This window comes from Puma concolor, chromosome F2, assembly GCF_028749965.1.
Source record: "Puma concolor isolate L17-30 chromosome F2, mPumCon1.1.hap2, whole genome shotgun sequence".
Classification (NCBI taxonomy): domain Eukaryota; kingdom Metazoa; phylum Chordata; class Mammalia; order Carnivora; family Felidae; genus Puma; species Puma concolor.
In genome coordinates, this window is record NC_141684.1 from 37,685,914 (window position 1) to 37,713,704 (window position 27,791).

The 27,791-nt window shown below is 36.4% G+C and overlaps 1 protein-coding gene across 14 annotated transcripts in view; it reads left to right on the forward strand.

Moving 5' to 3' along the window:
• RGS22 (regulator of G protein signaling 22) overlaps window positions 1–27,791 on the forward strand; it is a 177,600-nt gene that overhangs the window by 116,605 nt on the left and 33,204 nt on the right. For 8 of the 14 annotated variants that reach the window (XM_086696058.1, XM_086696046.1, XM_086696057.1 and 5 more), the window contains 9 exons: window positions 764–832; window positions 3,179–3,340; window positions 8,983–9,162; window positions 12,412–12,567; window positions 15,711–15,809; window positions 17,296–17,389; window positions 17,508–17,588; window positions 17,830–17,877; window positions 18,756–18,827. In XM_086696058.1, coding sequence (XP_086552184.1) covers window positions 764–832; window positions 3,179–3,340; window positions 8,983–9,162; window positions 12,412–12,567; window positions 15,711–15,809; window positions 17,296–17,389; window positions 17,508–17,588; window positions 17,830–17,834 — 846 coding nt within the window. In that variant the 3' untranslated portion in view covers window positions 17,835–17,877; window positions 18,756–18,827. Of the gene's footprint in view, window positions 1–763; window positions 833–3,178; window positions 3,341–8,982; window positions 9,163–12,411; window positions 12,568–15,710; window positions 15,810–17,283; window positions 17,390–17,507; window positions 17,589–17,829; window positions 17,878–18,755; window positions 18,828–22,022; window positions 22,686–26,994; window positions 27,224–27,791 lie in introns of those variants that run through there. The other 6 variants (XM_086696049.1, XM_086696048.1, XM_086696047.1 and 3 more) reach the window with 5 other exon arrangements.

The window sequence follows — 27,791 nt, forward strand, 5'->3', positions numbered from 1 at the left end:
TCCTGACTTAGCATTCTTTGGGTGGCCAGCAACATAAACTGATTCCGGCAACCTTACGCCAAAGACAAAAGAGAAGGGAGAAAATTTATTATAAAATAGTGCTGGAACATCTCACACACTGAGGGGAAGAGTTGGCACCCAAACTCTAGAAAGGCCAGGGGCCAGGACAGCCCTGGAAACCCAGCGAAAGTTCCCGGACAGCTGTGGCTATAAAAAAGACTCAGTAGTCATGATCCAAGACCTGGTCTCTCTAGGTCAGTGCCTGGATCTATCTGCTGTGGACAGGGAGGTAGATTCACATAGCACAGATTTGGTGGGAGTGGTTCCCAGGGGAAAATATTGTGAACAGGCAATAACCTCAAGAAATATCTACTATATTTCCTCTGTGTCTTGAATAACTTTTGTGTTCTAAAATTAGTTGTGGCTAGAAAAATAGCACCAAAATCTGAGAAGTCCTCATTATCTCTCCAGCTTCAATTTCCATGTAACCCAAAGTGAAACTTCTATTTGCATTTGGGGCAGTACACTAAGGTATTATTATCTTCACTTTGCAGTTGGGAAACTGTTCAGAGAATTTGAATGACTTGCCCAGGCACTTAGGAAGGGCTTCCATTGCTAAATCAGATCCTCTTTCTCCTAAACTGCACTATCTCTTATCCCTGCTGACCTTTACCTCATTTTTAAAAGTTATTAACTTAGTAAATGATGACAAAAATGTAGGCACTCTGGATAAGTGGGAAAAAATAAATGGTTTTGCTTCTAGGTACAGATGAGGGATGTAGCTGAGGAGCTCTTACTACAGAAGCATGAAAGGAAGATCGGGGTCTGGAAGGCAAGTAGTGTGTGTTATATTCTTCCTCTTGCAACTTCTGCTCTGTCAAAGAATTATTTCTACCCCCCCCCCCCCACACACACACGTATTAAAAGAGACCCTCATCATAGACCCTGCTTTCTAAGCCACCAACTGACCACTGACACATTTAATTGGCTGATGGATTCTGGGGGAAAGTGTGATTCTACCAGCGCTGCCTTCTTAAAGCCCTCTTGAACTGCTAAACCCTAGAAGCGTGCTTTAAATATTGGATGGTAAATGTGTATTTTTGTTTATCTTGCTTGTGATGGATTTATTGAGACAAGCTGTTCGTTCCAGCCTATGATAGTTTATTTATTACTGAGACTGGATTACACAAAAAGAATGAGGTGATGTGTGCAGCAGAATTACTAAGTTAAATTATCTTATGCTCTTTGTTGGAAATTACAGTTTGGCTTTAAAAGAATTAAGATAACTGTCATTTTGGTGATTATTTAAACGACTATGCTATGATACCTTATTAGAAAGTGCCTATTTTGTCTTTCAACAAGCATGATAAACAGTCTTCTTTTTGAGCTTACGAATTTATGTGTACTCATTCTTCCTCAGATCTTGCTGGAATGTGGGACTAGACCCAGGTGACCCCCTACAAACTAACTAACATAAAATTTTATTTGACTATTAGAGGATTATACATATCTGTTAGGATGCTCTTTTTCTGTATTTTCCTCTTAAAAGGAAATAAACCATTCTTATGTTTGTCTTTTGCTATATTTTTTTTATTGAAATACTGAGTAGAATGGGCTTATATTTCATATTGTGCATTATATATTTTGTTATTTTCTGCTTAGTTAAATTACAGGTTTTAGTTAAATTACTTAAGTTTTAGTATCTTAAGAAGCAGGTCTTAAAACGTTATTTGCTGAGTGGGTTTTAAATAAACATCCCAGTCTAATACATAATTGTTCCTATTTATAGGGCTGTAATTTTAATACGGAACATATGCTGAGGGTCTTAACTTTTTGACCAGAGAACATGACATGTGCCTCACTAAAACAGTGTTAGACATCTAATCGCTCTATCTGGGTTAAGGCACTGCCATTCTAGACTGCCTGGTGTTGCCTTTACTTTTCAGTTTCCAATTCAGATTGTCATCCTCAAGACCCTTCTGCAAAGCTTTTGCTACTCCAGGCAGAATTAGTTACTCCTTTTGTGTTCCCATAGTGCCTTTTACATAACTCTCTTAAACACATTGATGGTCACATATGATTTGTTTCAAGAAACTTATTTTATGCCTAACCAATAATGGATATTTATTATGGTGCTTTGACTGATTGTTACTATAATTCCTAAATTCATTTAAAACATTGTTGGGATGATGCTTCTTTGGATGGTTGTAGGCTAAACTCAGATATAGGGAATGTTAATAAAACTTATCCAGTAAAATAATTACTATTCAGTAAATTCAGTAAAATCTATGTCTTATGTTTTTTAATCTGAGAGGCTAAAGAGGAATGGATATGTGATCTAAAATGGTCAAAATTTTAAAAGTAGACATCTTGTATTTCAAAATTGTGAAGATATAAACTAAGTATTACCTTTAAGCATTACTAAAACACTATGGGTCCTTCTGGCTTTTTTGTTTTGTAAAGTAAATCCTCAGAGGAAGTTTATTATTAAAAATAATGTATTAATGATGATTTCTTCTATTATGAAGTATTAATAACAATTTTATTAAAATAATACAAAGATGTGTCACCTGAAAACATTATTTTTTTCTAAATAGAAGCTCCACAACTAATTTCCTGCTTAAATTAACAAGATTTGGTAATTTTTTTTAAAGATGTGAAAAAATATCTTAAATGTTCAAGTGCTCTTACTCCTTAAAAGGGAGGAGAGTTATATATTAATACGTAACATATATATTACATATATGGTACATTATGTACTATATATCTGATATACATATGTAATTACAAAATACATAATAATAATGTAACAATATATATCATAACATTATGATTATATTTTTCTGTTTAAGTGCAGAACTCACACAGTGCACTAAAGTGTAGTTCTTCACCTTAGTCGCAAAATGTAATGACATCCTTAATCAATGTAGTTATATGTTCTGAATCATCCAATCATTTATTTTTCTCTCCACCTCTAAAAACCTGACGCCATAAGAATATAAAGGAGAGAAAAGGGAGAACAGAGGGGTAAAGGGTGCCAAATTCTATTGTATCCTTGCCATAAATTTCAACAACCCAAAGTAAAGGAGGTTGAATGTGGTAATGTTTAGCCTAATAAATGACTTTATTATTGCTTTTTAGAACACAGCTAATTTTCTGTATTTTCTGTTATGGACAGCCTGTGGAGAGTAAATGGATATCTTCATCTTGTGAAATCCTGGCTTTTCGTAAAGCATTATTGAATCCAGTTACTGCAAGACAGTTTCAACGGTTTGTGGCTCTAAAAGGAGATTTATTGGAAAACGGGGTACTCTTTTGGCAAGAAGTACAAAAATATAAGGTATTATATTGGAAGCTGGAGAAAACCACCTCTTTTTGTGGAGGAAATGCACTAACACACCAGATTCTTAATTGTAACTATATGGACAAGATTTGTATTAAGATATTCCAATTTTGTCATCTTCATACCAATATGTAAATGTTGAGGTATTTATTGTTCTATGTTAGATACATTTATTATTAAACGGTGAAGAGTAAGCATGAGCCCTGAAATGATAGAATTAGATTTTTCAAGGTATTCACAGATATTATGACTTAATGAGAACCTTTCTCAAAAGAGTTTTAATTACATTTTTGCATAGCATTTCTCTATAAATGTACTATAGACATTTTTTCCTGAAGATATCCATATTCAGTACTTGAACCAAGACCTCTTTCCCAGAATTTCTCCCAACCGTATTTCCAGCAATGGTAATCAAAGATAGCGGATTATTGATAAATAAACCAACAGAGATGAGAGGAGCTTTTCTATTAGCAAGAATGGCCACAGAACGCTTGGACGGCTCAGTTGGTTGAGTGTCAGAATCTTGATTTTTGCTCAGGTCATGATCTCATGGTCATGGAATTGAGCCCTACATCAGGCTCCACGCTGGACTTGGAGCCTACTTAGTGTTCTCTCCCTTCCTCTTCTTCTACCTCTTCCCTGCTTATGTGTGTGCACTCTCTCTCTCTCTCAAAGAATAAAAAATAAAAATAAATAAGAAAGAATGGCCACATTCTAAACAAAACAAAAACAAATAAGTCAAAGAACAAGTGGTTAGGCACTTGTTTTTTAGGTTTAAGTGTTCTTTGAAATCATATTGAATCTTTGCATTAAAGAAAGGAAAGGACTTTCTAGGTATTTAATCTAGAATTGAATATAGGAATGTTGTTTAGAAATACTTAAGAGGAGGCATCCAGACTCTGCCTAAATGCTCCCCTGGGTAACAGATTCATTTCTGGGCAAGTAGCCTATTTTATCCCATTATAAAAGTAGAGAATAAAAATAAAACTGGAATTCAAGAGGATAATACTTTCAGTTGGTCTTATAATCTAAGTATGAATTATGTAATAAAAATATTCTGCAGCATTTATATTCTATATAGTTAGCAATTTCTCAATAAAGTCTATCTCCAAACTTTCTCCAACATGCCGTGAAACTCTTTTCTACCCTTTTCTGTTATGAACAGTTTTTGTACTCTTCTCACCTTAGAAATTTTCTCAGAAAAAAATATTTTGAGATAAGTTTTTTCAAAGTCTGTCACAAGATAAGCAATATTAAAATAATTTTTTTTAATTAAGAGGTAGAGCCTGTTTTCCAGAAAAGGCAGCTGTTGTGAGTGGGCAGAATTATTATTATTATTATTATTTTTATTTTTTTTTTCAACGTTTATTTATTTTTGGGACAGAGAGAGACAGAGCATGAACAGGGGAGGGGCAGAGAGAGAGGGAGACACAGAATCGGAAACAGGCTCCAGGCTCTGAGCCATCAGCCCAGAGCCCGACGCGGGGCTCGAACTCACGGACCGCGAGATCGTGACCTGGCTGAAGTCGGACGCTTAACCGACTGCGCCACCCAGGCGCCCCTGGGCAGAATTATTTTTAAGCTAATAAGAATATGAATAAGCCCAACCCTGCTAGGACAGAGGTAATACAATAAACTTTGCAAGAACGGCATTTTAAGAAACCACACTCATAGAAAGTCAACCCTTAGTTGTGTGACCGCTTCTTCTTCAAAGCTGTCCTTGGTCTTCATTTAAATATCTTTTTTTGTGGTATAGAATGGAGGACATACAGTTCTAGGTAGCTATTAAAAATCATGCTATAGGAGGGAATTTGTTCATTCAGTAAGCATTTATTAAGTACCTAGTATGCCAGCCATTAAGCTAAATAGTAGGAATAAAAAGTAAATACAATACATTGCTTTCCCTCAAGGAGGGGGACATCCATGAAAACAAATAACATGAAAGAGTATTGATTATGATCCATGTTCTAACTAGGTATAGTTTTGGCGCCGAGAGGGAATGATGCAGGGAGCGTAGTAGGTCAAGCAAATCTTAGCAGAAGCGATAATATTTGAATTGGGTCTTGAGAGAATTTGCTAGGTGGAAAGCTTTACACCTGGCAAAATCTTACTGAACTCACTTTTATATAGCTTACTCTTATTAAGTGCTTGCTATCTGGCACATGTTATCTTAATTCTTTTCATGTAACAACTAATTTATTCTTTATAAGAATCCTAGTAGGTCAAAACTGTTATTCTTGCCATTTAATAGATGAAGAAGCTGAGGCACAGAAGGGTTAAGAAACTCCTGACATCACGCAGCTAATTAAGTGGTAGAGCTTGAGTTTGAACAAAGGCATTCTATTGCTAAAGTTTATGCCCTTAACCACTAAGTTATGTTCCCTGCCCCCAGCAAAGATTGTGGTAATATGCTAAGAGATAAAGATCTGGGTTCTTTCCATATTTTTGCAATTCAGAACAATGATTAATCAGTGTTCTTAAACACTGTTCTGAATTGTGAATATTTGAGAAGAACCTAGATACTCTGCAGCCATTAAAAATCATGCTGTAGGAGAATAATCAATGATGGGAAAGGATATATTTTTTTAAAAACCTAGTTACTATAAAACACCATACTTTAAAGTGTGTGTGTACATGTATGTGTGTGTGTGTATGTGTATGTGTGTGTCCATAGAAAAAAACTGGAAGAGTATATTCATCCAGCAAATACTTTTTGAACATCTGCCAAGGGCCATGAAAAATCCTGAGGATGCAACCATCATCAAAATAGTCTTCCCTCTTAGAGCTTACACTGTCATGGGAGGGACAGATGAGCGATAGACAAGGCAGTTGTAAGACTGTGACTAGGGCAGTGGTGATGGAAGCTCAGGGGGTAATGGCAGTACCTAAGATAGACATCTCTCCTGAACTGAGGGAGTCCCCAAAAGCCTTCTAGAGGAAACTCTGTTTAAACTGAGCCCTTATGCTGCTGTTAGTGCACAGCCCGCTTTGGATCCTCTCTCCCCCTTTCTCTCTGCCCCTCCCCTGCTTTCTCTCTCTCAAAAATAAATAAACATTTAAAAAAATAAACTGGGACCTTAATGATAGGTAACGTTAACTGAGCTAATGGCATAGTAGGGCAGAATAATTAGAAAAGAAAATCAATTCTGATTTTTGTCCCTTCACCCTCAAAATGAAAACTCCAAAAACTTGTTATTTCACAAGACTTATATTCCATACTTATAAATGAGGCTTACCAAATAATTATATATGACAATCTCACTAGTAATGGGAAAAAATACACATTTGGTAACACATCTAACATACGTTGTATAAATAGGCATTTTCTGAGGGGGGGTTCTAAATTGAGTTAAAAATGCTAACTGTTGTCTTTTTTTTTCTTTTAAATTTTTTTTCAACGTTTTTATTTATTTTTGGGACAGAGAGAGACAGAGCATGAGCGGGGGAGGGGCAGAGAGAGAGGGAGACACAGAATTGGAAACAGGCTCCAGGCTCCGAGCCATCAGCCCAGAGCCTGACACGGGGCTCGAACTCACGGACCGCGAGATCGTGACCTGGCTGAAGTCGGACGCTTAACCGACTGCGCCACCCAGGCGCCCCAACTGTTGTCTTAATGTAACATTTATATCAAGCTTTTTCCACATATAACTTATGTAGGATTTTATATGGCCAGCACTTAAATTCTTCTTTCTTTAATAGTGCCCATAAGATAGTGATTACAATGCCCATCATACAGTGAGTACTTAAGTGTTAGCTCATTTCTGGCCTAGAATTACAAGTTTCCAAATTTGTTTGCTTTCTTGTGATTTGGAGAACAATGTCTTTGACAGAGAAATGCCATAAACTCAAGCTAAGCTACCTCTTTATTTTAAAAAATGATAGCCCTGCATTTGTCACATAAAACTGGGCCTTTTAAATGTATGGTCCCTATTTTTGAGTTCTTTGGGTATAAGGAAGATAATTTAATAGGTTAACTATAAAAGTATAAATACTAAAAGATACATAATGGCGCACCTGTCACTGCCAACATCCTGCTTATATTGCCCTTTTTGCTTTAAAATTTGTTTTAATTTATTTTAATTAATTAATTATATTTATTTTTATTTAAATTCAAGTTAGTTAACATATAGTGTAATAATGATTTTGGGAATAGAATTTAGTGATTCATTACTTACATGTAACACCCAGTGCTCATCCCAGCAAATGCCCTCCTTAATACCCATCACCCACTTAGCCCATCCCCCTACCCCACACCCCTCCAGCAACCTTCAATTTGTCCTTTGTATTTAAGAGTCTCTTAATGGTTTGCCTCCCTCTCTGTTTTTATCTTATTTTTCCTTCCCTTCCCCAATGTTCATCTGTTGTGTTTCTTACATTCCACATATGAGTGAAATCATATGGTATTTGTCTTTTTCTGACTTATTTAGCTTAGCATAATACACTCTAGTTCTATCCACGTTGTGGCAAATGGCAAGATTTCATTCTTTTGATTGCCAAGTAGTATTCCAGTGTGTGTGTGTGTGTGTGTGTGTGTGTGTGTGTGTATAATATCTTCTTTATCCATTCATTAGTTGACAGACAGTTTGGCTACTGATGATAGCACTGCTATAAGCATCGGGGTGCATGTGCCCCTTTAAATCAGCATTTTTGTATCCTTTGGATAAGGACCTAGTAGTGCCATTGCTGGATCATAGGGTAGTTTCTATTTTTAATTTTTTGAGGAACCTCCATACTGTTTTCCAGAGTGATTGCACCACTTTGCATTCCCACCAGCAGTGCAAAAGGGTTCCCCTTTCTCCACATCCTTGCCAACTTCTACAAGTTGTTTCCTAAGTTGTTAACTTTAGCCATCCTGACAGGCATGAGGTGGTATCTCATTGTGGTTTTGATTTGTAGTTCCCTGACGATGAGTGATGTTGAGCATCTTTTCATGTGTCTATAAGCCATCTGGAGGTCTTTTTTGGAAAAGTGTCCGTTCATGTTTTTCATTTCTTCACTGGATTATTTGTTTTCTTGGGTGTTGAGTTTGATACATTTTTTATAGATTTTGGATACTAACCCTTAATCCAATATGCCATTTGCAATTATATTGCCCTTTCGAGCCTAAGTCACCTTGGTGTTGAAGCAGTTTTGGTTGGGAAAGCGTTTACATCTACCTGCAGATTGAGTTAGGTACCCGTTTTCAGTGTTCTCCTAGGATCCTGTGTACACCTCTACTGTAGTACTTATTAGCTAACTCATATTGAAGTAATGTGTTCTCTTTCTTCTCCTCCAGTAAGATTGAGTCTTTAAAGGCAGATACTATCTTGGGGCTCAGCTGGTATATAGTAGGCACCCAATATAAATTTGCTAAATGAGTCAAAGTAGACTTTGAAGCTGTTCCTTTACCTAGGAGTAGAAGCACTCAAGGGTAAATGAAACTTGTATTTATGTACGATGTATGCATCAACGTCTTAGGTTCCTCAAACCCAAGAGAAATAGAAGATACCATTTTATAGAAAGATAGCTTTCACATGTCCTCATGTCCTCTTGATCTGAAGTTAAAATCTATGTATTACTGGAAGATGTATTGCCACAATTCTACGAAGTGTTCTAGGAATGTGTTAATCATATATTGTTCTCTCTTTCCTCCTGTTCAGGACTTGTGCCATTCTCATTGTGATGAGTCCATCATTCACAAGAAGATCATGACTATTATCAACTGCTTTATTAATTCTAGTATTCCACCAGCTTTACAAATTGACATTCCAATAGAGCAAGCCCAGAAGATTATTGAACACAGGAAGGAGTTAGGACCCTATGTATTTAGAGAGGCACAGGTAAGAGATCAGGGCGTGCAGTATCAGTTAAGCGTATTTTAAAATACATTAACAATCTAGATATTCTTTTAAAGATTTTGCATTATTCATATTTGACAGGGTTACAACCTTCCTTCCTTAACTGAGATTACTTCTATTTAATGAAAAAATATTTGCATATTCCACAGAACATAAGAAACTAATAACTTACTATTTTGTTGATAATACACAGCAAATATAATTATTTAAATACTATCCTTGACTTTCTATGATTATCATTTTTGTTTTTAGCTTATAAAACTCCAGCCAATTCCTCCTTCCTTTCCCACCATTCATGTTTCCTTTAGAAAATCTGCTACCACAAATATGTGTAAAATATGTGTGTCCCAAGATTTGTGTATTTTTAAAGATTGGAATATTCACATAGCTCATAAAATAAGTGAGAGGAGATTTAAGTACCTAACCAACACAAAGTACACAAGCTCATGAAAAGAAAATCATGCCTGTTAACCTGCTCAAGTTACTTCTTTTTAAGATAAATAATAGAAAACAGTGATTTGGTGGACATAATTTATTTGCATTTTTAAAAGCCTTTTAGTGATGTTGTTCTTGAAAAATGATTAAGAAAAATAAATTATAATAGGGGTAATAGGGAAGGCCATGTCATGATTTAAGTGATATGAACCAGAGATTTAGGATACGATTGCCCTTGAGCATGGAAAAAAGGCCATTATTCCTTAACATTCATTTGTGAGCCAGCTGTGTTCTAAGTCCTCTGAGGAACTGAAATGGACTCATAATCCAAATTATGCATTAAAATAGGTGAAAATACAGATGAATGATTGAGGAAGTGCTAAAGAGAAATAGAGAAAACATGGTGCCAGAATCGTATTATGTTTGTGAAAAGATCTTAGAGATCACTTAGCCTAGCCTAGGTCTCTGGATAACCAGGCCAGGGCTTGCCCATCTGCATCAAAGACCTTGAGTTTGCAAGTGCATGTCTGGAACTGCTTATATTGGTTGGTTTTGCCATATTGTCTAGGGATTGAAGCCAGCAAACTGTACTGGAGCCCTCTAGTTTATGCATTCTACTTGATTTCCTAAAATAGAGTCCTAGACATAATTTAAATGTGGACTTTAGAGCATCAGAAAATAAGAGAATCTTTCTATAGAGTCCTCACCCCACCAAACTGATTATTCCTCCTGCATTTCCTAAGGAAGCTCAGGGAATAGCATCACCTTCTACCCAGGTGTGCAAACCAGAGGTCTGGTTGCACATCTCTTACCACTCCCTGCCCTCACCCACCAGTCTTGCTGAAATATCTCTGGTTCTACAAAGGAGCCTTATTCTCTTCCCTCCTGAGTTTTTTGTGTTATCATCTTCTCTCCCTTGTGCTTCTGTAACATCCTGCATATGTTTCTGTTTATCGCACAAAACTGAAAATGACTATTTTTATGCTGACTTTCCCATCTGATTGTAAGGTGTTTGAGGGCAAGGCACGTTTCTTATTTATCCTTGTGGCCCAAATGCCTAGCACAGAATAGGCGCTCGATAACATACTTGAACTCATGGATGATTGACATGAGAAGTGATCTATTGTGACAGAAAGGAGTAAAATCAAATTGGAAATGAGAGCAAAGTTAAGTGAAAGGGCTGCATAGTAGATAAAAAAGCCTATTGCCTGTTCTAATATTGTTAGCAGTGTGACCTTTTCCTATCCCCCACCGGCACCCCTAATAACTTTGAAGTTTTCTTCACTCAACCAAATTTTCACTGGCCCTTTTAACTCATACTAAAGTCATTGCCCATCTACTGCCAGTGAGCAAAGTAGCTCTATATTTATTACAACATTTTCCTACCTACAGTTTGATTATCTTTTGAGGTTCTCGTGGTACAGAGTAATTTTTGTGACTAACACATATGTTATTAACTTAAAATCTTAATTGCAGCTTTTAGGAGTAGAGTCGTTTTATGTCTGCCATTGAAAAATTGTGTTCTAATTGAATGACGTTTGCTGGAAGACTTTCTAGATGGAAATAAATGTATTTGAGAGCAGGGAATGACTCAGGTTTTGGATAGATAACTGAGAAGTAGGGTCAATAGTTGGTAAATAGAGAAGGAAGAGGAGTATTTGTTTAAGAAGTTCATATAGAAACTACCACGATCCCTTGACATTAGATCAGGGGATTACTTAAATAAAGATATAGCAGGTAAATGTAAATGAAATTTGGTTTAAAGCCTACATTTCATCAAAGAAGGTATCTCTAGCTTTTGTGATCACAATGCCAAGAGGCTACAGAATTAAATGATAAAACTGTATTTTAAAAGGAATAAAAAATTTTAGAATTACTAATAATATTCATGTACAGAAAAGAGGAGTAATGAAATATACCAGCCAGTTGAGGACTCTATTGATCACTGCAGCACTTACTTTTTATAAATTCCTCTTTTCCTCTGAAGAGTTGGCTTGGAGCCTAATGGGATGGTTCAGTTTTCTCTAGGGCATTAGGTGAAGGCCATTCCTAGTAACAAGATGTTGGACTGGATCTGATGTGGCAGGTCCTACCTTCTTGGAAGTAATATATGCCTCTGGAACTAATGGAAATACTTGGCATGGGACTTTGAGCAACAATTCTTATCTCTATAAATATCACAATTAATCACTTAATGTGGAGTGTCCTCATAGAAAGCCTTTGTCCGGGATACCACCCTGCTTTTTAAATGTTACTTTTCTTGCTCTCACATAAAAGAGATTATATCATTTAAAAGTTACTCAAGATTTATTTTTAGATCTGCGGCTTTGTTTAAGAGCTTTTCCAGAGGTATTTCCTTTCTCTAAAAGAAAGAAAAAGGGGGCACAGAGGCGTTCCTCTTGATGGACTGAATATTTGGAATACTTGCATAAAACAGCAGAGTGTGTGGCAGATCAACTAGTGTATGTTTTAAAAGAAAACATAAATTTCTTATTTAAAAAGACCTAATGGATTCTTTATTAATACAATCAATTGGTTAGGGAAACATAAAGAATAAAGTAACTTTTAAGTATATGGTTTTATTTTTAAAGAAAGACTTCTCATTGGTAGTAAAAAACATTGATGATAAGCATGTGCTGAGCTAAACTATGCCAAGATGTCTGGAGACAGTAAGTTGGAGGAAACACGCTGTATATTAAAGATAGAATAGTTAATCCATTATTATGGTGAATTAGAGTTTAAATTGGTACATTTGTGTAAAATTGTAATCTGAGACATACTTTGTTTTTTATACAGATGACAATTTTTGGGGTTCTATTTAAATTTTGGCCTCAGTTTTGCGAGTTTAGGAAAAACTTAACTGATGAAAAAATTATGAGTGTTTTAGAGAGAAGACAAGAATATAATAAGAAAAAAAAATTGGCAGTCACAGAAGACGAGAAATTTGCAAAGGTAAGACAAGACTCATTTTGAGTTGAGTCAGACTTTTAAAAGGTATGTGGTGTGTATGAATTTGCAGAAGAATTCAGGCTGGGGAAAATACAGAGACATTATAGAATACAGATTTTAGTGGCTTTTAAGCCTTTAGCCAGAGGTTTCAGACTTTGTTTTGAATTTCTCAAAATACATCTCAAATGTCACCTCTTCCATGTGAAAGCTTTCTTGACCCTCTTAGGTCGCGCAAGCAGTTCACATCCACTGTAGTAACATTCCTACCTCTCTTGGAGAATGCTTTATATTGTCTCATGAATAAGTTTTTGCATCTGTCATTCTCACTGGACTGAGATTCCCAAGGATAGTATTTGTCTTGTGCATCTGTGTATCATAGCGCTTAGACCAGTGTCCAGTACAGGCTCAATTATTAAGCAGTGTTTACTGAGTAAATCAGGAACGAAAACAAAAATGAATGAATGAAAAAAATGTTATGTACTCATGGGAAAGCATTTTCAATATTACAATAACAAACTGATACATTGACCACAAAATTTATAAATATGAATTATAAATTGCCCAGCCTGCCTATTTGTCTGTCAATCTGTCCATTTATTCACCCATTCATCTGTCTCTTTATATTGATCTACTTTCTTTGAATTGAAAAAGGCTAACTGCTCATGACTAATGTATTTTATTTACTTGCAAGCTTATACCTATTCTATTTTTTTAAAAGAAATTTAGAAGGTATCAAAAAATACAAAAGTAATATGATGACAAACACTGCTAACATTTTGCCTCATTTTTTTTTCCCCTCATTAAAATATTGTAGAAAGAGTAAATACTGCAGAAAGAGCAAACTCTCTTAACCCCAGCTCTGAGTTCCATAACCCTCCCCATCCCAAAGAGCAACCATTAAACTTGGGATATATTCTTCCAGCTCTTTTTAAAGATCGTGTTTTATACATATATGTGGTGTCATAAACAATGTAGAGGACTGTGGAGGTTCTCAAAAAACTGCCAAACTTCTCCAAAGCTGCAAAACCAACTTGCTCTGTTCTGATGTTTGTATGGTGTATCTTTTTTCATTCCTTTACTTTCTATATCATTATATTTCAATTAAGTTTCCTATAAACAGCATATAGTTGGGTCACGGTGGTGTTTTTTAAATCTATTCTGCCAATTTCTGTCTTTTATTTGGTGTGTTTAGTCTCTTTGTCTTTATTATGGTTTTTAATATGCCTGCCATTTTATTTCTTGTTTTGATTGTTCCCTCTATTTTTCATTTTTTTCTGTTTCCTTTGTCTTGCATTCTTGTGGATTACTTGTATATTTCTTAGAATTGTATTTTGGTGTATCTTTGTTTAGATATTTTAGTGGTTGCTTTAGATACTACATTATAGATACATAACTTTTCCCAGTCTATTGGTGTTAACATTTTCCCAGTTTGACTAGAGTCTAGAAACTAACCACCCCCCCCCACTTTAAGTCTTTTTCCCTCTCTTGTTTATAGTTATTTTAAATATTTCCTCAGCATATACTGAGAACCACATCGGTATTATTGATGGTTGAGGAAAATATAAGGCATTTCAAAGTGAGCAAAAAATGGCAGATGATATCCATATAAAGCCATCATAAGAATAAAACAGAAAATGAAAACTCTGACATTTTATAATTTTTGCTTCAACCATCAAACATAAATTAGGAAACTCAAGGAGGGAGGAAAAGGCTATTATATTAACCCATACTTCTGCTGTTCCCATTTTTCTTCCTTCCTGATATTCCAAGATTTATTATTTTCTTCTGTCCTTTCCCTATAGGTAAGGTATTGTTTCTTACTTACTGCCTTCAAGATTTTTTCTTTGTCTTTGGCTTTCAGAATTTGATTATGATATGTCTCGTGTGGATTTCTTTGTACTTATTCTGTTTGAGGATTGCTCAGATTCCTGAGTCTGTAGGCTTATGTCTTTGCTAAGTGGTTTTTTTTTTGGGGGGGGGGGGGGCAGATTTATATGCATATCATATGTGTGTATATATGTGTATATTTAAACTTTTTGATACATATATATGATACATATACATATTATGTACCATGTGTATGCATGTGTATGGATCAGAAAGTGTATATAAATAATATGTGTATAAATCCCCTACCGATCTCTCTATTCAATCAAATTTTTTCTCCCTTGGGTACCTTATAGCTTCATTTTTCAGAGATTTTTGTCTTTTTTTCTTCAGTCTTCTTTTAAGTTCAGTAAACTCATTTTACTTTTTATATTTTTGGTCTATTTTTGGCCCAAGTTTCTGCATTTATGATTTGGTGTATTATTTTATGTATACAAATGTTTATATAGGAATATTTAATTAATTTTGGGTGCCTATGTTATAGTTTTCCTCTGATTCATGACTGGATTTCTTGGAGAGTTCTGTCATCAACTAGCATCATTTATAATCATAAAAAAAAAATCGAATAGCTTAAGTTCCCAGTAGCAGGCATTGATTAAATTATCTGTGATACATACCTTTACTAGACTATTATTTACCTGTTGAAGTGATGATATAGTTGATTTTTTTATCACTCAAGATTTGAGTGCTTAGAACAGTTAATTCATTGATGATGCATTTTATACATTTCATTATCCACATATTCAGGTGTATACTATATATTGAATTGTAGGCATACTGGTGAATGACACTAAGACCCTCCCCTTTACATTTCCACTAGAAATATTTTCACAACAATTTGCATGAAAAAGCAGATTTCAAAAAAGCACATATAGTGTGATTCCATTTGTATGAAATTTATGTAATAAAATATAAATACTAAAATTACAGGTTATATCTATGTCTTTCCCTAGTGAGAAGCTTGGATGGATGTTTATGAAAAGGTTTACAGTGGTTTTTCCTAGATGCCAGAATTGGGTGGCAATTTTTACATTCCACTTCATAATTTATCACTCATTTTTAAATATTTTTATATTAGTAGGAAATAAATGTAAAGAGTTCATAAATGATGTCAAATTAGTAACACTGACTTGATGCGACCTCGAGTGTGGTACTCATTACAAGATATTTTTTCATCTAATGTTATGACTCCTTAGCTGTAAGTTTATACTAGTAGAGTTTTACCCCCCCTTTTTTTTAATAACTTAATATAATTACAGGATGGAAGCAAACAATATGCAAGTTCTTCAGGATCTGCTATCAAAACAGCTGCTTTACCCAGTGACCCAGTTTTCAGCCTGCAAGCATATGGTCGACAGGTAAGCTGTACGGGTGTTACAGATACCACTTCTTTAAAACATTGGATAGTAGAATGCAGTAACTCAGTTATTGTCCAGTAGTAGAGTTGTGCTTGTTTGAAAATGAGGGTAAAATTATTCTAGGAGAGATTGGAAGGGAATTCCCTTGAGCCTTCAGAGACTATTAAAATTTCAGCTGATCCTGGACAATATAATAAAAGAAAATACTTTTTTATACACATGAAGAAGATTTAAGTGGCAGCAGTTGAAATGACTAGCTTATTGAAAAAGAGAATAAGGCAGATAGGGAACAAGACAGAATACACTTGGTTGACATATTCTTGGGTTTAAAAAAAAGAAAGAAAAATGTCAAAGCCTTAATCTCAAATTTCTTAATTCTTTGAAGTGCTCATAAAATTGGCCGGTACATGACCATCAATGAATACATTTACAATTTTTATGTTTATATTTACATTTAACTTGTAAATTAATATCACGTCCCTGAAATTTCATAAGTCATGTCCATTTTTAATGACTTGTGTTTGCATCTTAAGAGGATTCTAGCTCAAGAAACAATCTTTTTGGCATTTAAGAATGTCAAATAAATTCAGCCGCTCAATAAAGATAACTGATAGACTATAAAGCTATTATTGAGACAAGGGGGATGTCAATTTTGTGACACCATATATTGAAAAAGGTAACCTCTAAAGTGTATGATATGTAATAATGCCATTGGGAAAAACATTTATTAGCAAATGACTAGCATTAAATTTCAGAAACGTGGTATAAAAAAGGGTGAAATGTGGAACTAGAGATAACAAGCTTCTAATTTTCAATGTCATTTACAAGTCAGTGTTACCTGGGAGCCTGAAAAAAAATCCCAGAATTTGCTTTGAGCCTGTTTCCTTGTCTGTTAAAAGGAGAAAGTGTGAGAAAAAGGAATGGTTATGATGACAATCTCCTGTCATATATCTCAAGAGTTTCGTAAGAAACTAAAAAGCTTTTGGAAACCAAAGGCATTTCCTAAATGTAAATTATTATTGTTGTTGCTACTGAAGAGATACATGTTGAATTACTCTAGCAATTGGTACAGTGATAATACTGTGCCATTTTGCAAGTGTGGATTCTCTGTATGTGCATTTGTTTCTGATAGATTTTGCACATTTAAGAATTGTAATTAATACAAATGCAAAACTACCCCCCTCAAAAAAACTTGGATCTCTCTTGAGCACCTAAATTCATAATCAAATTAAATATATATATATAGGTGCGTGAATAGCTGTAAAGAACTCCATAAAGCCTTTGCAACATTGATTCACTGAGAAATAGTTATAACTCATATAGTTCTAGACACATCATTGAATTGTCCTATTCAATGATCTGTTATTGAAGTTTGTTATACTTCAACAAAAGGTTTAAATGAAGAGGCTTATATAGGCCATCTTACCTTCAGTTTATTTCCTGGGACAAACATTCCCAAAATTAACTTTGAAAGCCGTCTTTCTAGCCAACCTGGTGCTACTCCAAGTACATAGAAGCCTTAGAACAGGAGAGGATTCTTCTTAAAATTCAAGAAGAACTGGAAAAAAAGTTATTTACAGGTAATTTTTCCTTTCTGCTTACAGAACTTCTTTGTTAACCTTCTATCACAGATTAACTCTAGAGGACTTTGCTGATGATCACTTCACAGCTTTCCTTATTTCTCTTATTTTTGTGCAGCTACACCATCTTTTACAAATTTTAAGTCTGCTGCTTCAGCTGTGTCTTTGAAAAAGACTGTATCTTCCTACAACATCCAGAGTGAGTTTTCAGTGACTATTGGCAGTTCTTTCTTCCTTGTTAGAGTTCAGTCTCTCATTTGGCTGTTCAGCAAAGAGAGAGCAGGAAGGGAGGAAGACTGACTCCCTCCCAGCTGCTCTGACCCACAAGTTTGGAGAATTTCAGTGTATGTGTGTGCATGTGTGTGCACGCAGTTGTGTTCTCTCTCTTTCTGTGTTTTTTTCTCCTCTGCTGAGAACCTAACTCTCTATCCCATTTTCAGAGTGACAGTACTCATGTGGGTGTATAATCTGCTGCTGCTAGATGCAAGGTAAGTCAGACTGAACGTTGTGCAGTACCATTCATGTCCCTGTAACATACACACTCATGCACATATGCAGTTGCACACATGCAAAGCATGCACACGCCACACACACACACACACACACACACACACACACACACACACACCTGCTAACAAATTGACAGTAGGAGCGATCACCTCGCCTGCCCTCTAAGTGGCAGTCTCCTGAAAAGGAAAGCTTCTAGGGAATGATCATTTATTGCTTCTATTCACTCCTTATCTCTTCTTGCACAAAGAACAATGGAAGAATAGTCTCTAGCTCAGTCTCCCAAGTTTTCCCAAGCTGAGTTTTTCCAAGCTCCATTTCCCCACGTTGGGAATGTAAGAAAGAACTAAAAATAAAGAACTGAAAATCAAGCCAGGTCCTTCTTTCTTGCAGATGCTGATGGGATTATATAATTTTGACTGGATACTAACGTTAGAGGTTACCAATGCCTTTACAAAATGGTATAGAAGTATAATGTAGTGTATGTGTGCCCCATGGACTCAGTACTTGAAGAACCCAGTAAAAGTCCCGTTTCTCTTATCTTCTGTCTTACTGCTTGATTTTTTGTTTCCGAAAATCCTTTTTGTGGATTTTGGTTTTCTGGTTCTTGGAAGGGTTTGATGAGCAGGCCTTTATGTTCTCTGCCTGCTTATCTTTTTTCTCTTTTGTTTTACCCTAGCTGCTGTACCCTTCTGCCAATTCCCCAACCTCTTAGGCCATCCTTATAAGTGCCTCAACATGTATGGTTTGTTGACGTATCTGCTCATTTTTTTAAATCCTTATTACAATTCTTAGTTTATTTTAGATTTACATTTTCCATAGCTACTTATGTTTTCAACCATTTATTTTTCTTTTGCAGGAATTCTCTAGACCAAATTTAACTGATATGGAAGCTCAAGTTATTATTTTTTTGATGGCCTGCATTAGGGCATCTATCTATCTAGGTTAGAAGAATTAAAATGTTTTGCTCATCACAGAACTTAAGAAAGTATCATGTTATGCTTCTCAAGTAATCTTTCAATAAATATTCTTTGAGCATTTACTCTATTTGGTCAGCAGACATGTTCAGCAAGTGGTTAGGGGCAAATATTCCTAGTAATAAATTGGCCCAAAACATAAAGTGAAGTGACTTCCAAACCTTATTCCTATCCCCAACTCTCTAAAGGAGCCATATATTAAAGCAGTGGTTCTCAGATGTAGACTTCAGTGTGCATAAGGCTCACTTGTGACATTTGCCAGCAGTGCAGATTCCTAGGCTCACTCTCTGAGAGTCTGATTCAGTAGCTCTTGGGCAGAACCCATGAATCTCCCTCTTTAACAGACATCCTCGGTGATACTGATATAGATGTTCCACAGGTCACTCTTTGAGATGAACTGTTAGGGTAAAAGAGAAGAGCTTTAAAAGGTAAAATCCCTCTTATTAACTCAAGTTACACTTACATCAGCGAGAGCCCAGACATACACCCTCCTGTCCTCTTCCCCAGAGAGAAAGGAGAAGGTGTCAGAAATGACCAGGGAGAATGAAACTTCACCAGATGTAGGCCTCAGGACTCAGAAGCTCCAAAGACTATGACTTGGATTACCGGATTAGAAGCATTGAACTTCTACTTTCACACAGTCCCAGATAGTATTTTCAAGGTAGGAATTGCTATTCCTGATTCTTGAAGAGTTACACATTGTAAAGGAGGAAAGCATCAGGAGGCATCAGAAAAACTATTCTTCTAAAGCAGTGGTTTGAGTACGTGTTACAGCATTGGAACCCTGTGGTTTTATCTATTTGTACCCTGCTCCACACCCCATAGTGGCTGTGAAATTTGTAACTAACTGTTTTCTATGCATTGCACTTGTTTTCTTTTCTTTTCTTTTCTTTTTTTCTTTTCTTCTCTTCTCTTTTCAGTGTTTCTCTCTTTTTTCTGCCTTCTCTTGTTTTTTTTTTTAATATTTTATTTATTTTTGAAAGACAGAGCACAAGCAGGGGAGAGGCAGAGAGAGAGGGAGACACAAAATCTGAAGCAGGATCCAGGCTCTGAGCTGTCAGCACAGAGCCTGATGCGGGGCTGGAACTTATGAACCGCAAGATCATGACCTGAGGTGAAGTCAGATGCTTAACCGACTGAGCCACCTAGGCGCCCCTTCTCTTGGTTTTAATTGAGCATTTTACATGATTCCATTTTCGCTCCTCTCTTAGCATGTCAATTATACTTACTTTATAAATTTTATTATAGGTTGCTGTAGAATTTGCAATACACATTTACAACTAATAAAAGCCTGCTTTCAAGTAACTCTGTCCCACTTCATGGGTAGTGCAGGTGCTTTATAACAAAGCATGTCTACTTCCTCTCTCCTGTCCTTTATCACTTTGCTGCCAGTTCATTTCATTTACCCATATGCTATAAAACTGAATGCATTCTTGCTATTATTATTTTAAACCGTTTTCTGTTAAGTCAATTAAGAATAAGAAAAATAAAATATTATTTTGTTTTCACTTATTCCTTCTCTAATGCTTTTCCCTTCTTTATGTAGATCCAAATTTCTGACCTATTATCATTTTCCTTCTCTCAGAAGAACTTCTTTTATCATTTCTTGCAAGGCAGGTCTACTGGAGACAAATTTTCTCATTATTCGTGTGCCTTAGAAAGTCTCTAGTTTTCCTTCATTTTTGAAGGGTAATTTCACTGTATGCAGAATTCTAGGTTAGTGGTTTTTATTCTTCAACCCTTCAAATATTTCACTCCACCCTCTTTTTGCTTGCATGTTTTCTGAAGAGAGGTCAAATAGAATTCTATCTTGTTCCCTTGGCTTGTTTCAAGACTCTCTCTGTGATTTTCTGCATTTCATATATGGTATGTGTAGGTGTACATGTTATGGTATATGCCCTGATTGTGTTCTCTAAGCTTCCTAGATCAGTGGTTTGGTGTCTGTCATTAATTTTGAAAATCTGGCATTATTCCTTTAAATATTTCTTCTATTCCTTCATCTTTGTTCTCCTTCTGGTAATTCCATTGCACACATGTTCTATCATTTATAACTGTCCCATAGTTCTTCTGTTCTTTTACATTGTTGTTGCTGTTTTCTCTTTGCCTTTCAGTTTTGGAATTTTCTATTGATCTTTCTTCAAGCTCACTGATTCTTTCCTTAGCTGTGTTTAGTCTGTTGGTAAACCCATCAAAGGCATTCTTCGTTTCTGTTACAGTGTTTTCAGTTTCTAGCATTTCCTTGTGAGTTTTTCTTAGAACTTCCATCTCTCTGCTTATGTGACCCATCTAGTCTGTGTGTTATCCACTTTTTTATTTGATCTCTTAGCATATTGATCATTCTAAATTTCTGGTCTGATCATTCCAAAATCTCTGCCATATCTGAATCTGGCTCTCATGCTTGCTTTAGTCTTAGTTTTTTTTTTCTTGCCTTTTAGCATGCTTTGTATTATTTTTTTTGAAAGCAAGATATGGTAAAAGGAACTGAGATTATATGGGTGTTTAGTGTGAGGTTTTATGTTTATCTGGCTAGGAATTAGGCTATATTTACTGTTTGCTGTGGCTATGGTGTTAGAGGCTAAAATGTCCTGTGTGTCCTTGTTAATTGTTCTCTAGGTTTTCCTAGAGACTCCTTAATAGGATCTGAAGCTTGCAGTTCTTTTAGCTGCAATCACAGTTATTACACCAGAACCCTATTGATGTGGTAAAGTGGGAGAGGAGGGGAAGTGTTTTACATTCTGATAGCTAGATGGCAGCCTTTTAGTGAGACTGAGTTGAGTATGTCCCTTCTCCCAGGTAGTTTAGGCTTTAGTAAAACCCCAGTCCATTAGTGAAGTAGTTTCCCTAGAGGGCAGGCCTTGTTAGGAAGAAGCGAAAGAACTCCGGGTATATTCCAAAATGGTCACTTTACCATTCCCCCTACCAGAAGCAGGAGGGGATTTTTCTCTGATCTTTGCAGTAAGAACCTGGTAGAGACCCTGGAAGTAAAACCCAAGAATGTGGGCACCCCCAACCTCCAAAGACAGGACCCCCTTGTAGCTTTTAACTCTCAAGCTGGTCTACAACTTAAAGTATTTCTACTGAAGTTAGCTCCAGCTGCTGGCTTCTGCTCCTGGTGAGCTGTGATTCTCTGTATCTGTCTGTTTCTCCAGCTCTAGGGGCAGCAGCTTGCCCTGTTACCACAGTTCTTTGAAGGATCCAAGAAGAGTTGTGGATTTTCAGGTTAGTTAATTGTGAGGACAGTAGTGGTGACTTCTAAGCTCCATAACATGTCGGATGGGACCCTGAAGTTTGGCACCAGTATTTTAAAGTATTCTGTAATCAGTTTTATTAAGATAAAATTAAGAAAAGTTAAATTATTAGTTTAAATTTTTATTGTTATGTATATACTAAATGATGACAGTTTTTATATAATAAATATTTACATGTTCATTTGGCCTAATCTCAAAGCATCCCCCAGCAGGGGCTAGTCTCAATTTTTTAGCACTAAAGGCAATTTTCTTACATTATCATGCTCTGACTGTGGTTCTACTTTTGACTACCACTCCTGACTTTGGTTCTACTGATTCTTCTTAACATCTCTTCATCCATCTATCTCCTCCTTCCCTTGCCCCCGTTGGATGACTGCCTTGTTCCAGATTCTTATCACCTTGAATCTGAGTCCTAATTAGTATCTCTTTCTCCTTCCTGGCCACCCTCCAACTGTGCTCAGAGTGATTTTTATAAAATCATAACCTTCTTATGATGTTACTTTGCCTAAAGCCTTCATTAAGATGACTGGTAAGCCTGTAATTGATAGAAGTTCTTTTTGTTTTTGTTTTTGAGTTTATTTTTGAGGGAGGGAGGGAGGGAGGGAGGGAGAGAGAGAGAGAGAGAGAAAACCCTTGCAAGCAGGGCAGGGGCAGAGAGAGAGGGAGAGAGAGAGAATCCCAGGCAGCCTCCGTGCCATCAGCACAGAGCCACACTGTGGGCTCAATCTCACGAACTGCGAGATCATGACCTGAACCAAAATGGAGAGTCTGACGCTTAACTGACTGAGCTACCCAGGTGCCCCAAGAAGTTCTTTACTTAACATGACATTCATAGAAGTCCCTCCTGTCTTCTGATATAAATATTTAGATCAGGCATTTGTTCCTCTGGGGAGTTGTCTTTGATATTCTTCTCTTACCCAAGATGCCCAACCCCCACCCCCACAATCACATAAGTTCTCACTCCCTCTTCTGTTTTACCACACTGTAGCTTATTTATTACTCTATAATAACCCTTGTCATATGGATTGTAATTTTTTGTTTACATGCCTCTTTCCCCAGTAAAACTGTTATATGAACTTTTATTATAAGCACCTTACATAGAACATCTAGAAAATAGATGTTCACTAAATATTAGTTGAAAAAAATGAAGGAAATATCTCCACTGTAAAAATCACAAGAAGGTAAAAATCACTGCTTGTGTAAGAAAGGTCAGTATAATGCTATTCACAAGAATTTGCCATTAATATGTTTTTAATGTTTATTTATTTTTGAGAGAGAGAGCGCACCTGTGCTAGTGGGGCAAGGGCAGAGAGAGAGAGAGAGAGAGAGAGAGAGAGAGAGAGAGAACCCCAAGCAGGCTCCGCACCATCAGCGCAGAGCCCCAGTGATGTAGGGCTCAATCTCACGAACCATGAGATCATGACCTGAGCTAAAATCAAGAGTCAGATGCCCAACCAACTGAGCCACCCAGGCATCCTGCCATTAATATTTTTATAATTATAAACATGTAGTGATGTCACAGTTTCATGTAAAGTGTATAATCTTTGTTCTTTCTATATCATTTCTCATATTTATGAAAATACACCTGTATGTCATCATGTCTTTCAGAGAAGAAATTAGTGCTTATTAAATCACATTAAATCACTTAAATCACTTCAGACCTGGGTTTCTCAGCCTTGGCACTATTGACATTTTTGGTCAACTATTTCTTTGTTATGGAGGTTTGTTCTGTGCAATGTCAGATGTTTCACAATATCCCTGTTCTCTACCCACTGTAGACCACTAGCACCTCCCCAGTTGTGACAACCCAAAATGTTTCCAGATATTACCAAGTCATACCTGGTTGAGAACCACTGCTTTAGACTTTGGAACATTTTTATGTTTAATTTTTTGAGATATCTACTTACAATGAAACCTTTAAATTCTAGTTTCCCACCATACCCTCTTTTAAATAAGTATTATAGACCTAACCCATAACACTACCAATAATACCTTCTAACTGATGACTTATTTGTTTTAGTGAGTATATTACATCCACTTGAATAATTTCTCTTCTTTTACATTATATTTGGAAGTATAACCCCTAAAGGAAATGCTCAGCCAATATTTGTTGAATTAATAAAACTTAAAATAAATTCCTTACTTACATTCAATGTAACATATATTTTAGGTAATCTTGTAAGTGACTTTAAATCTGACTTGGGTTTGTATGAATAAATAAATTAATTTTAATTGTGCTATTTGTTTACATCTGATGTGCTTCTTGATTTTATGAGTTGAGTTCTCATTAAAAAAAACAGCTTACTTTTGGAAGAGACCTAGGTTTTATTTATTTATTTACTTATTATTTATTTATTATTTATTTAATATAATTTATTGTCAAGTTGGCTAACATACAGTGTATACAGTGTGCTCATGGTTTGGGGGATAGATTCCCATGATTCATCGCTTACATACAACCCCAGTGCTCATCCCAACAAGTGCCCTCCTCAATGCCCATCACCCATTTCCGCTCTCCCCCACCCCAATCAACCCTCAGTTTGTTCTCTGTATTTAAGAGTCTCTTATGGTTTGCCTCTCTACCTCCTTGTTTGTAACTATTTTTTTCCCTTCCCTTCCCCCATGGTCTTCTGTTAAGTTTCTCAAGTTCCATGTATGAGTATCTATCTTTCTCTGATTGACTTATTTCACTTAGCATAATACCCTCCAGTTCCATCCATGTTGCTGCAAATGGCATGATTTCATTCTTTCTCATTCCCAAGTAGTATTCCATTGTATATATAAACCACATCTTCTTTATCCATTCATCAGTTGATGAACATTTAGGCTCTCTCCATAACTTAGCTATTGTTGAAAGTGCTGCTATAAACATTGGGGTACATGTGCCCGTATGAATCAGCACTCCTGTATCCTTTGGATAAATTCCTAGTAGTGCTATTGCTAGGTGTAGGATAGTTCTATTTTTAATTTTTTGAGGAACCTCCACACTGTTTTTCAGAGTGACTACACCAGTTACCCAAAGCAATCTAAATTCAATGCAATCCCAATAAAAATTGCACCAGTATTCTTCTCAAAGCTAGAACAAATAATCCTAAAGTTTGTATAGGACCACAAAAGACCCTGAATAACCAAAGTAATGTTGAAAAAGAAAACCAAAGCAGGAGGAATCACAATCTCAGACTTTAGCCTCTACTACAAAGCTGTAATCATCAAGACAGTATGGTATTGGCACAAAGACAAACACAGAGACCAATGGAATAGGATAGAGAACCCAGAATTGGGCCCACAAATGTATGGCCAACTAATCTTTGACAAAGCAGGCAAGAGTATCCAATGGAAAAAAAGACCATCTCTTTAGCAAATGGTGCTGGGAGAACTGGACAGCAACATACAGAAGAATGACACTAGACCACTTAGTTACACTATATACAAAAATAAACTCAAACCCTAAATGTGAGACAGGAAGCCATCAAAACCCTGGAACAGAAAATAGGAGACCTAGTTTTAAAACCCACAAACTACCATGTATACTTTGTCAACTTATACCCTTCAAAACATGGGAAAATTGACCTCATATTTTGTTTATGTTATTGTTTGGGGTGAATAAATATATTTTGAAATAAAAATAATAGTGAAAGAATTCAAAAGTAATTTGGCCAGTTGGGTCAGATTTCAGCTTGTGTATATATTATTACCTAATAAACAAATTTAGTATTAAAAGTATAACTTAATTCATGTTATATTTCTTAAATGTGTATTTTTATCATTTGTCATATAATTGAGAATTACTTTCTAAGTACATTATCTGTGAATAATTGTGCGGTTTTTTCTTAATTGGCATACTGTTTTAAAAATTACAGTGAAATTTATGCTTCAAAAAATTTCTCAGTTGGTATATATCCAATGATTCAGTAGAATTTGATTCTAATCTTTGATCTGTAACTGCCTTTCTGATTTGGGGCCATTTATTTTACTTCTTTGAGTCTGAGTTTACTTATGTATAAAGAGCAAAGGGTCTTTTTATAAATTTTAGCTCTAATATTATGTGATTTTATGAGTTTATAACACTGGAGCTTTAAAAAAATTCTTTTTAATGTTTGTTTTTGAGAGAGAGAGAGAGTGCAAGTGGGAGAGGGGCAGAGAGAAAGGGAGACACAGAATCTGAAACAGGCTCCAGGCTCTAAACTGTCAGCACAAAGCCCGACGCCGGACTTGAACTCACAAACCGTGAGATCATGACCTGAGCCAAAGTCAGACACTTAACCAATTGAACCACCCAGGTACTCCAACACTGGAGCTTTTTATGTGTAACTGTCTATAGAGTTTTGGTGTATTTCTTTAAAAAATTTTTTTTAATGTTTATTTATATTTGAGACAGAGAGAGACAGAGCATGAACAGGGGAGGGTCAGAGAGAGGGAGACACAGAATCCGAAGCAGGCTCCAGGCTCCAAGCTGTCAGCACAGAGCCTGACGTGGGGTTCGAACTCATGGACCATGAGATCATGACCTGAGCTGAAGTCAGACGCTTAACCAACTGAGCCACTGAGGTGCCCAAAGTTTTGGTGTATTTCTTAATGAGCAATTATTTCTATATTTTGTTTTGAATTCTTTTTTAAGTTTATTTATTTATTTTAAATTTTTTTTTTTTTTTAACGTTTATTTTATTTTTGGGACAGAGAGAGACAGAGCATGAACGGGGGAGGGGCAGAGAGAGAGGGAGACACAGAATCAGAAACAGGCTCCAGGCTCTGAGCCATCAGCCCAGAGCCTGACGCGGGGCTCGAACTCACGGACCGCGAGATCGTGACCTGGCTGAAGTCGGACGCTTAACCAACTGCGCCACCCAGGCGCCCCAATTTTATTTATTTTTAGAGAGAGAGAAATCACAAGCTGGGAAGAGGCAGAGAAAGATGAAAGAGAATCCTTAGTAACCCTGCACTGTCAATGTGGAGCCCAACAAAGGGCTCGAACCCACGAACCATGACATTGTGACCTGAGCCAAAACCAAGAGTTGGATGCTCAACCGACCAAACCTCCCAGGCACCCCTATTTCTATATTTTTAGGGGTTTTCTTGTTTAATTAAAAAAATTTTTTTTAATGTTTTATTTATTTTTGAGACAGAAAGTGACAGAGCATGAGCAGAGGAGGGGCAGAGAAAGAGGGAGACACAGAATCCGAAGGAGGCTCCAGGCCCTGAGCTGTCAGCACAGAGCCCGGCGCGGGCTTGAACTCACAAACCACAAGATCATGACCTAAGCAGAAGTTGGATGCTTAACCGACTGAGCCACCAGGCGCCCCATGTTTAATTTTTTTTTAATCTCTATTTTTGAGAAAAAGAGAGAAAGAGAGAAAGAGTATGAGTGGGGGAGGAACAAAGGGAAAGGGAGACACTGAATCTGAAGTAGGCTCCAGGCTCTGAGCTGTCAGCACAAAGCCTGACATGGGGCTCGAACTCATGAACCACAAGATCATAACTCGAGCCCAAGTCAGACACTTAACCAGCTGAGCCACCCAGGCGCCCTTCTATATTTTGAATCAGAATCTTGGATGCCAAGATGAAAAAAAATTCTGCCTCTGTGCTGTTTCCTTTTCCAAGGTCAAAAACTTACAGAGTGTGTCTGGCCCGAAATCGTTACTGTTTTAGAAACAAACCTCTGCTTTGTATGTC